Raw genomic sequence first — 14,548 nt, forward strand, 5'->3', positions numbered from 1 at the left:
TTTATTTGTGTAACTGTGTCTGTGTCTTATGTACATTTAAAAATCAGGAATAACATATATTTCTGCATATTTTATAATATTTTATGCCAACCTGGCATCTGGTGCTTTTAGGAAGTGGGATTGAAATGATTTCCTCAGTAATTGTCATGCCTAAATATTCATGTTAATTTTCATTATTTTAATTTCTGGAAAATAGGCACTAATTATAAGCACAATTTTTAAGTTTCTCACGTCTTTAATATTGCTAAAGTTGCAGTGTGCCTTGTAATGAATGTTGTCTAGTTAGCACTGGCAGCAGGCTGCCCTCGGTAAGGGAGCTGTTGTTCCTCATGAGGGGACTTGGTCATGGCTGTTCATATCAGCATTTCAGTTGAGTTATATGCATCATAGGGACTATACCTGATGAGTTTTAAATGTTTCCAAGTTTAAACTATTTCCAGTTTGGGAAACTTCCTGCTGATCTGTCTGGTAAGATCAGGAAAGTTCCAGCATCGAAACTTACAGAATGATGGCAGTATCTTTGGAAGAAATCCCAGGAACAGAAATAGTGTAGCACTCTTAAAAAATGGTGCATGGTGGGTGGGTCTTAATGGCCTACAAGATGATATTGTATGAAACATTCTAAGTGATAAGAAGGTATTATGTTATACTTTAACTGGCAGTTATTTGTTTTTTTTTTTTAATTTTTATTTATTTATGATAGTCACAGAGAGAGAGAGAGAGGCAGAGACACAGGCAGAGGGAGAAGCAGGCTCCATGCACCAGGAGCCCGATGTGGGATTCGATCCCGGGTCTCCAGGATCGTGCCCTGAGCCAAAGGCAGGCGCCAAACCGCTGCGCCACCCAGGGATCCCAGCAGTTATTTGTTTTAATGGTACACTAAATAATTATGTACCTTAAAATCAGTGACAAATTAGGTGAAATAAGTAAATAAAATTGGATAACAATAGCTTGAATATAAATAAGTTTATATATTATGTAAATATTATAATATATACTTAGTTTTATTGTAATTTTAAATTATTTGATTTATTGAACAATTTTACCTTATAAAAACTTTACAAAGGGCCAATATTTATATAAGAGAGGATATTGCTACATTTTGGGATAATGAGTAATGTAACTTTTATTTTTTATGTTTTTTCCTAGTGATCCAACGGTATTAAAAGTAATGATCTTTGTTATGTTACAGAGGGGATTGTTATGGTAATAATACCTAGCATTCTGATGGAATCCAGGTCTAAACCATCAGGTGCAAGAATGAATAGGAACAAAAGTAGTATTAGAAATTTCTTTCGTCTCTCCCTTTCATGTTTATCTGCTTCCCTTTGCATCCTAGTGGTTCATTTTCACCCAGTTGGCTTTTGAGTCTTAACTACCTCATAATGAGTACGAAGGCCATCTCTCTAGTGACTTTTTGGCTCATCAACTATGTCCCTTAATTCAAATTCCCATGAAGCACAAAGAGCCTGATTGGCCAGATGCCTCTTTGCAAGCTGCATCATACAAGTCACATCTGGCAGCCAGATGTTTGTTGTCTGCTCCTAAATCAGGTGTGCTTCAGTTGATTAGGGCTCAGAGGCTGACCTTGCTCCCTGGCAATAGGCACAGTCCTATGGTCCACTGCCTTCTCAGCAGGGGGGAGGAAGTAGCACCCCCCTCGCCAAAGTGGATGAAGAAAGACTGACTCCACAATGTATATCTTAATTTAATCTCTCCAAGTTAAAAATTTTAATGCTGGGTGTTTCAAAATTACTTTTAGCCCTAAGATGAAATTCTTTGGGAATTTTATTGTTCATGATTTTTCCTTTCTAAATAGTTACACTTTTTTCTTTATATTGACGTTTTTCCTCTCTTCTGTCTGCTTTATCTCATTACTTTCCTTGATCCTAAAACGTCACATTGCCCTTTGATTTAAATGTACAGTAAGAAATGAAGTGATGTAACTTCAGCTGCTGGAATTCTTCAATTTTTATTTACCTAACGGGTAAATCCCTTTTCTCTCCATTAACTGAACTCTGGTTGTTGTGGGGGATGGTGTACCACTCACTGATTGTCAGTTCCAGAAAGAGTGTATATTTTTAAAAGATCATTCATATTTATAAATCATATAGACCAAGAATATTTTATAAGTAATGGGTTTATTTTTATTCTATGATGAGGCTATTTAAGAAGGTCAAGATCTACCTTAACTGCCACCACTCACTAGTGTATCTTATATCTAGGTACTTTCACTCCCTGTTCTTGGTTATGCTCAGGGAGTACCACACTCAGGAGTAATTTCTGCCATGTAAGAATATTTAAGGAGCACCTAACTGGATCAGAACTATGTCTGAAAATATTATAGCGTTAAATACCAGTGATCAATAATTTAAAGTCAGTCTTTGATTAAAAACAAACAGCCTTCAAGACACTTAGTTTTAGGGATCCCTGGGTGGCGCAGCGGTTTAGCGCCTGCCTTTGGCCCAGGGCGCGATCCTGGAGACCCGGGATCGAATCCCACGTCAGGCTCCCGGTGCATGGAGCCTGCTTCTCCCTCTGCCTGTGTCTCTGCGCCTCTCTCTCTCTCTCTCTGTGTGTAACTATCATAAATAAATAAAAATTAAAAAAAAAAAAAAAAAGACACTTAGTTTTAAACATAAATTTTCAAAAAAATAAAAATAAAAAAAATAAACATAAGTTTTCATTTCTCTAATCTTTTTTTGCAATATTTATTTTATAGCTCGGTCATGAGCATCGACAGTAACTCATTGGCACGTGAATTTCTGACGGATGTCAACCGGCTTTGCAATGCAGTGGTCCAGAGGGTGGAGGCCAGGGAGGAAGAAGAGGAGGAGACACACATGGCTACCCTTGGACAATACCTTGTCCATGGTCGAGGATTTCTATTACTTACCAAGCTAAATTCTATCATTGATCAGGTAACATTTTCATATCAAATAATTTTTTTATCAGTATATTATAGTTGATTACGGATGCATAATTTCTGGGTTGCGTAGTTTCTGAGAGTCTCTTTGAGATAAAGTCCTATCTCTCACATCACTCCAATAAGGAAAAGTAAACCCATTTATGAACATTCTGTTTATTTGAATACTTTTCAAAATGTCTGGAATGTCTTAGGATTTTAAATGGCTTTTCTTCTAAAATTATTTCATATATATTATGTTTTTTATCCTAATATCAGTATGAGATAACTATGATTATTAATAGAGATATAAGATTATGATTCAGAAAAACATTTGCACTTTCAAGAAGTGTCGGGTATGCTTTTGAAAGGTTTAGTGTAATTATATTTAAAGAGCTTACTAATTCTGGGGTGAAAGTAGAGAATCCTTAAACCAATAATTATTGGGTCCTTTAGCTTGTATACATCCAGTTTTTTATACCTCATTGTGTGTGCTTAAAATATGGTCTGAACAGAAAGTATTTTGCTGTTTCCTTATTACAGAATTAACAGAATTCTAAAGTTAGTTGGGAAATAGAGATGCCATCCAACCTTCTTTTTTGGATGAAAACTGAGATGCAGGGCAGCCTGGGTGGCTCAGCCCTGGGTGGGTGTGATCCTGGGGACCCGGGATCCAGTCCCACGTGAAGCTCCCTGCACGGAGCCTGCTTCTCACTCTGCCTGTGTCTCTGCCTTCTCTCTCTGTGTCTCTCATAAATAAATAAATAAAATCTTTAAAAAAAAAAACAAAAACAAAAAACTGAGAAGCAGAACATTAACTAACTCAGACAGGGTTAACTTGTAGCCCAAACATGATTTATGTCTTTACTTCATTTTAGTAAAAAAACAAATATGTATTTTATGAAAGAAAAATTATATTGTCTGTTTTCAGGGGACTAATTAATGTAGTTAGATAATATTTCAATTAACTTGAAAAGATGATAAGGTCTCTGTAGCACCAATACGACAGACATTTATCAACACTTACCAATGTTACTGGCTTTAGATAGAAACTTAACTATGTTGAAATTTCTTTGCTATCAAGGCATTTTGCTAATGAATACATATATTGGATAAAAACAGAAACTAAAATTAAACAATGTCTCTGTTTTTACTCTACACTGAAGAACCTCACAAATAAATATCAGGTAGTATTTATTCATCGTGGTGTCCACCTGTCATGAAATTGTCCAGAATATTTTCCAAAATAGTATGTATTGTTACTCCTTTTCATGAATGTTCTTTATTAAATGCGTGACTACATGTAATTTAGTTTTTATGTTATGTATGACTTTTCCATAAATGAATGTTAAATTTAGAAAAAGTGATTTGTTAGATCATGTATAGTGATTTTTATTTCAAAATTTTGATGACTTAGTAAGCATATCATGCTCTGTTCATTTTCTTCACCTACATTTCAGTGCTCTTTTTTTTAGGATATCCTATAAGTAGCATCAGAAATATCAAATACCCAGGAATAAATCTAATAAAATATGTACATATTTCTGTACATAATTCTATAAAACATTGTTAAGAGGAACTAAAGACAATCCAAATAAATACATAGTTTTTTGTGTGTTGGAAAAATCAGTATTGTAAGGATACTTGTTTCCTCCAAATTGATGTATAGATTCCAGTGCAGTCCTAATCAAAATCTCAGTAGGCTTTTTTTTAATTAAAGCTGTAGATGTTAAGATATAACCCATATATCATAGAATTTACCCATTTCATATGTACAGCTCAGTGGTTTTAGCACAATTACAGATATGTGCAACTGTCACCATATTCAATTTTAGAACATTTTCATCACCTTAAACAGGGACCTGTAGCTGTCATTCCCCAGCCCTCCTATCCCCCTCAGCCCTAAGCAGACACTAATCTACTTTCTGTTTCTATAGATTATATACTTTCTTTTAAGTCATGAAATACCTTAAATATATTATTAAATGACTAAAATCATTCAAGTCATAATTGCAACAATATTTTTTACTAGGGTAAAATCTTGTAATATCTTGTATTCCCTCTTCCTCATTCACTTTTGGAATATCTGTAGCAATGATAGTATGAATAGTAGAAGTAGAGAGCAAATAAGTAACCATTTAAAAAATAGGGCTTATTAACATTTAATTATTTAAACCAGGAAATGGGGATCCCTGGGTGGCGCAGTGGTTTAGCGCCTGCCTTTGGCCCAGGGCGCGATCCTGGAGACCCGGGATCGAATCCCACATCGGGCTCCCGGTGCATGGAGCCTGCTTCTCCCTCTGCCTATGTCTCTGCCTTTCTCTCTCTCTCTCTCTGTGTGACTATCATAGATAAATAAAAATTTAAAAAAAATAAACCAGGAAATGGATGATGATAATTTGGGTCTTTAAGGGGAATTTAATTGTGTAGGTTCAATCACTTAGGGTGGAATCAAAACGGTAGATTCAAAGCTGTGCATTTCAAGAGGAACTTCAGCTTCTATATCTGTGCTTCTCATGAATAGGAGCACTTCTTGGGTACTCTGAGCAAGAGGGAAATTAAGCCCCTACCCTTCCACTTTTGTGCACGGACTTTATTAATAGATATTTGGTAGAAATAATGAAACAGACTTTTTATTGCTATATATTTACATGTAGTGAATACACAAATGTAAAATGTATGGTTGGATGAGTTTTGACAGTTACAAACACCTGTGTAACCACAGCCTCAATCAAAGTTTAGAACATTTCTACTCTAGAAAAAGGTTTTCACGCCCCTTTTCAGGCAGCCTTCCCCTTTCCCGACTGCAGCACAACCACAATTCTAATTTCTAACATCTAAGTGTAGTGTTGCTTGTTCTAGGATTTCATATAAATGAAACCATGCGGTATGTACTCTTGTGTCCCAAAGCTCTATCCATTATGTGTGAATCAGTAGCTCACCATGTTTTGTTTCTGATCGGTATTTTGTTGTATGGATATATCACAATTTGTTTGACTGTTCACCTGTTGTTAAACCATTTGGCTTTTGTTTCCATTTGGCTATTATGAATAAAGCTGCTGTGAACATTCTTTAAAAAATCTTTGTGTGAATATATTTTCATTTTTCCTGTTTAAATATCTAGGCATACAGTTGTTGTATCAAAGGGTAGGTGTTTATAAGAAAGTACCAAACTATTTTTTCAAAGTGGTTGTGCCATTTTTCATTCTTACCAACAATGTAGGAGAATTCTAGGTGTTCTACATCTTCTCTGATATTTGACATTGTCAATCTTTTTATTATTAGCCATCCTAAGTGAATATGAAGTAGTATCTCACTGATTTTAATTTACATTTCTCTAAAAACTAATGATGCTGAGCACTATTTTATGTGTTCGTTGGTCATTTGTACATCTTCCATTGTGAACGTCTATTTAAGTTTTGTGCCCATTTTAAAAGTCAGGTTATTTGCTTAATGTCCAGTTACAGTTTATTTTAAATGTATTCTGGATACAAGTCTTTGTTGGATTACAAGTATGTTCTTTGTGGCTTGCCTTTTCAATTCTTAACAATGCCTTTAGAACAGCAGACTTTTTGTGTGAATATTGTGTTTTGTATTCTTTCTAGGAAATCCTTATCTTGCATCCCAATGTGGCAAATATGTCCTGTGTTGAATTTTTCCTAGAAGCTTTTTAATTAGTATTTTTATTTTTAGGTCTGTGACACACATTAAAATAATGTTTGTGTATGGCATGAGGCAGGAGCTACGGTTCCTTCCTCCTCCTCCTCCCCACACAGTAACCATGTTGTTAATACCTCTGGGTTTTTCTTAGATTTCTTTTATCAGAATGAGGGAGTTCTCATCTATTCCCAACCTATTAAAATGTTTATCCTGAATACATATTGGATTTTGTCAAATACCTTTGCTGAATCTATTGAGACTATCATATTTTTTTTATCTTATTAATGTGGGTGAATTACATGATGGTTTCTAAATGTTGAAACCATCATTTGTACTCCTGGGATAAAACCCATTTGGTCATGGTTTATTATATAGACAAATTAATCTGTCTATTCTTTAGAAAAAAATACTCTCCTTGAATAGCAAATATATGTTCTTTTCAACGGTTAAAGGTGTCATGGTTGAAGTTTATATGCAGAACTTTACAGGTTTTATGAAAGAAAATTTGTCCAGCCCAAAAGTAAGAGTTATCTTAGATTTTAATCTTGGCACCAGTATCAATGAGATGGGTGACTTCAGTTCATGATCTAACTGCTTCATATCTGTGTATCCTCATCAGGAACAATTTAAATACATTAAGTTGGAAGACTTAATATATAAAAAGTATTTGTTTTCATATAACATTTGATAATAATAGTTTCAGATTTTTTCCTATACCCTGGTTATAGATATATATAGCTTAATTCTGATATAATAAATAGAAAATCACAGTAATTTATTACTAACGTGTGATAAATACTACCGTTTAAACTTCAATATATAAATTTCCATACCTGTTCACACTTTATGAATGTTCTATAAAGTTGTTACTTATTTTGCTGAGTAAAATATGCAGTTTTATTGGAGGAGGTTATACATTTATGAACAAAACATTATTTAAAAATTATAATAGGTTTCTTTTCTGAGCTATTTTCTGTGTAAGAGATTACTTTTTTCTTCTTTCGTTTTTGTAGTATTATCACTTTAATATATAGTACTACATAAATGGCCTATCATTATAATATATAAAATAAGTATAGTAGAAAAATAGCAGACCTTTAGAAGTGTGCTAAAGAGTTCATTCACTGGTTTATTCAGTGGACCATTAAGTTCCTACTAAATGCCAGCGCTTCTGCTAGATGCAGAGATGAAAGAACAGAGACTGTCCTTACCAGGAGCTCTTAGCTTTTGAAGAGACAGATTGAAGAAAGGCAATGATGACAAAATGGTGTGAAAGTATTTGGGGGGGAGCACAGAGGAGAGGGCCATAAGGAAATGCTTCTTAGAGAAATTGGCATCTCTAAGTAGGAATTAGCAATGTTAAAAGGGAGGAAGCATTAGTCCAGGGGAACTGCAAAATGCGGACCTTGGAGGCTAGAGAAGAAAGAACTTTCAGTAACCTGAAAGTAATAGTTTAGTGGGGTTGGAGCAAAGGCTGCATGTGTGGTTTTGGCTAGTCAGAGGACTGGAAGGCAGAGGCCGTATGATGGCAAGCCTTGAATACTGTATTAAGTTGAGTAAAGGTATTATAATAAGTGAACTTCAGTTTGCTACTCTAGTTCTACAGATTCTGTTTACACATGTGGCAAGATCTATTTGTTTGTGATTAGTTTGGCAGGAATGAGGGAGTAGGGAGATGCTGGTTTTCCTACTTCGAGGAGGGACAGTATCATTTTGGCCACCAGACGGTGGAGCTATCCTCAGGGAGTAGGTAATCTGGTGAGTTATCTCTCTTCATACCCAGGTTAATAGGAGCAATGAGTATATCAGTTTATTGCCACATAACAGACCACATTCCAAAAACTTAGTAGCATAAAACGATAACAATTTCTTTGCTCATGTTTCTGTGAGTTGGCAGCTCAGGTAGGCTTAGCTGGGATCGCCGCCTCCGCTTCTTGTGATGTCAGCTGGGCTTATCTCTGAATGTGCGGTCTGTTGGATGGGGCTGTCAGCCAGGCTGCCTCAGTTCTCATCCACATGGCTTCTCCTGTTTTTGTAGATGAGGCTCAGCTTCTTTACATGGTTCTAGAAGCATTCCAAGAGGGGAGCAGAGAAGCTGCAAAGTGTCTGTCACTTAACATCATTTATGCCACATTCTGTTGGTCAAAGCAAGTCACAAGGCCAGCATAGAATAAAGGGATGGTAACATAGACTCCATCATTTCGGGAGAAGATAATTGGTGGCCATATTTTATCTACCGTAGTCTCTTCCCTGGCCGCAACCTTTAGCATTCTTCCCACATCCCCTCTCCCACATGACTCTCAGAGTATCATTGCATTCTGGCTTCAGGCTTGAACTTCCTGATTTCATGTTATGCAGCAGTTCTGGATGCAGATGAGGTTTCCAGGTGTAGTGCTCTAGTTACAACTCTTCTTAATGGAGAGACTTATGAACATAAAAGCCACACTCACCCTGGGTAGGGACAAGTTAACCACACTAGATGTGCGTATTCAAAAAGGAGAGTGACTGGAGGCATGTAGCAGTCACTGATCCACTGAACTCCTGGCAGGCACATATTATTGGTCCCCCTCTATTCTTGGAGCAGGGAATGTTTTTCTTCTGTGGTAGTGCTTCCCTAATCCATGGTTCTCCAGGGCTCTTGGCTCCACCCTCCAACACATCTTCTCTTTTCCTTAAGAGACAGCTTATAATATGCAGCTTTCTCACCCTGCTTCACTCCTGTAGAAAAGTGGGGACCCAGTGGTCTCTATTCATTTTGAATTGTCTCTGTTCCTTTTAGTCCAAGCTATTGGTATTTTTTAATAATACAGCTTTCTTTAAAAATGTTAAGGGTTTCCTCTGAATTTTAATGGGGTCCCCCACATCCCCCAAAAGCACATCTATAATTGTTTTTGAGACAGACCTCTCTACTTTAGGAATGTAAAGCTTGTGTGAAATAATGCCTACAGGATTCTTAATAATACTTTTATCTAGCTTATGGGATTTACTAGGTACCACCTAAAGTCTTTCTGGAGTCCTAAGAAAGAGTAATACAGCCATTTTATAACCCTGCTTTGCTGAGAGGGGAGGAGGAAAGGCAACAGGGACTGGTTGGGCAAACTGTGGCCTGCAGACCAAAATTCTGCTGCCAGTAATCTGTTCTTGGACAGCCCACAAGCTGAGAATAATTTTTGAATTTTTATTTTTTAAAAATATTTTATCTATTTATTTGACAGAGCACCAGCAGGGAGAGAAGCAAGCAGAGACAGAGAAGCAGGCTCCCCACTGAGCAGGAAGCCTGATATGGGGCTCGATTCTAGGACCCTGAGATTATGACCTAAATGGAAGACAGGTGCTTAACCGCCAAACCGCTGCGCCACCCAGGAGCCTCTAGTTTTTGCTTTTTTTTTTTTTTTTTTAAAGAAAGATTTTATTTATTTATTCATGAGAGACAGAGAGAGGCAGAGACACAGGCAGAGGGAGAAGCAGGCTCCATGCAGGGAGCCCGACGTGGGACTCGACCCCCAGTCTCCAGGATCATGCCCTGGGCCAAAGGCAGGCGCCAAACTGCTGAGCCACCCAGGCTGCCCTAGTTTTTGCATTTTTGAGGAGTTGTTAAAAGAAGAATATACAGCAGAGACCACGTGTGATTCAAAAAGCCTAACCTGGGGACACCTGGGGGGCTCAGTTGTTGAGCATCTGCCTTTGGCTCAGAACGTTATCCCAGAGTCCTGGGCTTGAGTTCCACATCGAGCTCCTTGCATGGAGCCTGCTTCTCTCTATGCCTATGTCTCTACCTTTTTCTCTGTGTCTCTCATGAATAAATAAATAAAATCTTAAAAAAAAGAAAAAGCCTAAGATGTTACTCTCTGGCTGTTTGCAAAAAAAGATTGCAATCCCTGTTATCTAAGAAAAAGTATGCATATAGTGTTTGACATCAGTGGGAAAAAGCAGTACATTTAGCTATACTGAGACATCAGGGATCCCTGGGTGGCGCAGCGGTTTGGCGCCTGCCTTTGGCCCAGGGCGCGATCCTGGAGACCCGGGATCGAATCCCACATCAGGCTCCTGGTGCATGGAGCCTGCTTCTCCCTCGGCCTGTGTCTCTGCCTCTCTCTCTCTCTCTCTCTCTCTGTGACTATCATAAATAAATTAAAAAAATTAAAAAAAAAATATACTGAGACATCAAAAATGTTTGACAAAATTAATCCATTCTTAACAAAACTTTGAAGAAGTTTTATACAGGGTTTATAGAGGGTGTTATATACAAAGAATAGAAAAACTAATAATATTTTTTAGGAAGAAGCTCTACAATAAGAATAGCTCTTTATGACTATTTCTGTGTGATATCATTAGTTTTAAAAACATGCAATAGTAAAGTGGATCATGAAAGTAATGACAGCTAAAATGCGGGAAGGATGAAGAAATGAAAATACCATTTTTAAAGCAATATAGACAGGAAAACCCAAAAGGTCATTGTTTCATTTAGCCACAGCTATATAGCTAGAAAATACAAGAAAAATTCTGTTTATGGTATTAATGAAGAAATGTTCTTATATATATGTGTATACACACATGTACATTAGAAGTAATTATAAAATTCTGAGAGAAGAAATAAAAGACTTAAGAAGTAAAGGACTTGTATTTCTGTTTACATCTGGGACATTAAATTTAATTAGCATGTCAAAATGCTGATTTAAAGTAATAACGTTAATACCAATTAGTTTAACTTCAGTAGTCTTCTATCACATTCTGATGGAAGTGATAAGCACTAAACTTAGCCTGTCATCCTGAGGTCCTCAAACCCCACTGATCTGGTACCAACCTGCCTTTACAGCCCCCTGGACACTGTCTGCCTTGTCTCAGCCTTTTCCACTGATTCATTTGCCCTTTATCTCCCATCCTAACACTATTACTTCTGGATGACTAGGGTAGGCAATGAATATTCCTGTCTAAACTAAACACTTGAATTGTGGAAGAAACAGTGCCTGACACTTGGTAGGTACCTAAAATATGTTTCTTCAATTGAGCTAACAAATTACCACCTGAATGAGTGATTTTGCTGTGTATTATTGCTGTGGGGAATTTAAAAAGGCATGTTGTATGTAGTCCTTTCCCTACAGAAGGGGAGATATAAAAATGTAAGTATTAAATGAGGTGTGGTGTGATTTCTATCGATTGGACAGTCTAGGAATAGCCAGGAAATCCATCTGTTTATGGCATATACTGCCAAATATGGCATATTGAGAACTTTCTCCTTGTTGACATGAGGTAACATCCCATTCCTCTGGACACAGCAACTGATTAGGAACTTGGGAGAGGAAAACCAGAACTTTGTTTGAAATAGAGGAGTGCAAGCTCTAGTTTGCCAGGATGCCTGCAAAGAAGAGAAAAAGATTTTATGACTTGCAAAGGGATAGAATTACATGTGTGATTTCTTTGAAACTTGAAAGAATAATCTGGAAACATGTAGTACCTAAAAAAAGTAATAGATCCAGAAGATTATCAAGGGCTTCCCCAGTGATGAATTGTTTAGAAATCATTGTGATTGAATAAAGTCAAGAGTCATTCACTCACTGTTATATTGGGCCATGGGGCTGCGAGTGATGTTCTCCTTGGGACTGCAATTCCAGCAGAGGTGGCAAAAACCAAAATCCTACACTTCAATCTCATTCTTTTTGAAAGGCCCATGGTTTCCAAAAAATAATCCATTTGGTGAAATGGGGGCAAAGGCATGAAGTCCTGAGTAGGGGTGGGGAAGACAGTCAATTTGGGTTGATGTTGGAGGAAAAGCTTCACTAAAGAGGTTTTGCTGGGGTGGGCCTCAAAAGGATCCTTTAGCTAAGTGGGAACGAGTGAGAGAAGTTGCAGACCATGCGTCACGCGGAGGCTGGGAGACAGGAATGCCAATTCGCATAGCAGTGATGATTTGCCAGTGTACTGTTGTGGAGCAAGGGCTGTGGCACTTCACACACTCTTAAGGTTTCTGCAAGCTCTGTTAGAATGTTATTAGTTCATCAACCAAAGGTAAAGACTCAGACCAGGAGGACTCTACAGGAGTAGAGTAAAAAATGTAAAATTGGTTTACATTTTTTAAAAGACCATATACATTTGGCTGGCATCTTTAAAAATGTCAAGGTGCATACTGACTATGAGCTGTACATGGAAATGTTATCCAGACCTCTTTAGTCTTCCTAATTTTGAAGTAAAACACATGGAAATAGGCTCCTTGGAAATAATTTTGATTTTGCATCCAGAATTTAAAGTCATTCGTGCAGATAACATTTAACATCCAACTCTTTACTAGGTATTGGGTGTCAGGAAAGAGAGGTGACCGCTAAGGACTAGGGCCTGGGCTTGGGAGTCCATGCTCTGAGAGAGGACTGGGAAGTGTGTTTATAAAAGTTTCCCATCATATTTAGAGATAAATCCAAACTCCTTTGCGTGGCCCACACGCCACACGAGATCTGACACTGTCCACCTTACCACCTATGCCCTCCAGTCTCATCTCCTGGCACTCTCCCCCTTGCTACTCCAGCCACACTGGTCTGCGTGCTGTTCTGTGAAATAACCAAGCCCATTCCTGACCCTCTATATACTTCCCTAAGAGCTCCTTTTCTGCAAATCTTTGCACGGATTCCTTCTTCTCTTTAAGTATCTGCTTAAGTGGCCCATCCTGAACAGCCTATCTAAATGTCAGTTTATAATCCCTGTCCTGTTTAATTTTCTTCATAGCATAGCATTCTGTCTGAAATTTTCTTATTCATACCCATTCTTTTCTAGCTCCTAGAGTATCAGCTAGAGTATCAGCTTTATGAGAAGGTGAATTGTCTTCCTTGTTCACCACTCCATCCAGAGTGTCTGGCATTCAGACATTAACAATTCAGCAAGTTATTTGCTGTACCAGAAATCAATCAGGAACATGATATCTAACTTGCCCGAGGGGGGATTAGAGAAGTCACTCCACAGAGGAACTTGCCTGAAGAATGAGTAGGCATTGGGGAGATGGGAGGGTGGTGGTAGAGAATTGCAAGAGCAATGCCTGTAAGGAAGATGTATTGGGGGGTACAGGCCTGTGGTTTTGTAGGACATGGGGATGGGTCAGGGTTGGTGGTGGGAGCTGAAACTGGATAAATCAATAGGAATCACATCATGAAGGGTCTTCAAAGCCTGAAAAGAAGTTCAGATTTTTACTTTTGAAGTATTTTCAGCCTTTTCATAACCAGAGCACTAGAAGGAATAGTCTGAAGGAATAGTCTGAAGCCATATCCCTGCTTTCTCATTCCCTTTCAACTCTGAAGCCCACTGCCCACTTTCAACTCTGTACCCTTATCACTACATTAACACTGTAGCCAGTGGCCCTCTACTTGACGAGTGTTTTTCTGCCATCATCTTACCAGCTAAAGAACAACAGCTCTTGACCTAGTTGACTTTCTTCTTTACTGAACTGCTCTTTTCCCTTGATTTCTCTGGTTCTTCTCTGGGGAAGTACTTCTCGGCTTCCTTGGCAGGCTTCTCTCCAGCACTACCATTCTTCATTCTTGAAGTGTTGCTCTCCAGAGCTCCATTCCTTTTTTTTTTTTTTTTCAGAGCTCCATTCCTATCCGTCCTCATGTCATTCTGCATTCCATCCTTAGGAAATCTCCTGTGTCCTTGACTTCTGCCCCAGTGACTCCCAAGTCTTTTTATGTACTTCACATCTCTTTCTTAAGGTCCAGATCTATATATCCAACTGTTGACTAAAAAGCTCTCCCCATTTTAATATCCCATAGACACCTCAAACTTAACATGTCCAAACAGTGGATCATCATCTCTGTCCCTACCTAGTACCAGTCTTAAATTTCCAATCTTGTGAAGACATGTATCAGTCACCTTGTTGCCTAAACCAGAATTCTTTAAGTTCTTCTGGATCTTTCTTTTTTCCTCCCCTTCCACTCCATAGATAATCAACTGCAAGGCATTTCAGTTCTTCCTTGCAATTTCTCAAGTATGTCTCCTTTTCAA

General features: G+C 37.9%; 1 protein-coding gene across 1 annotated transcript in view; it reads left to right on the forward strand.

Moving 5' to 3' along the window:
- LYST (lysosomal trafficking regulator) overlaps positions 1 to 14,548 on the forward strand; it is a 183,896-nt gene that overhangs the window by 25,111 nt on the left and 144,237 nt on the right. Inside the window, exon 3 of the mRNA XM_077894418.1 lies at positions 2,723 to 2,921. Within this exon, the coding sequence (XP_077750544.1) occupies positions 2,730 to 2,921 (192 nt within the window). The 5' untranslated portion in view covers positions 2,723 to 2,729. The remainder of the gene's footprint in view (positions 1 to 2,722; positions 2,922 to 14,548) is intronic.

Source organism: Canis aureus, chromosome 4, assembly GCF_053574225.1.
Source record: "Canis aureus isolate CA01 chromosome 4, VMU_Caureus_v.1.0, whole genome shotgun sequence".
Classification (NCBI taxonomy): domain Eukaryota; kingdom Metazoa; phylum Chordata; class Mammalia; order Carnivora; family Canidae; genus Canis; species Canis aureus.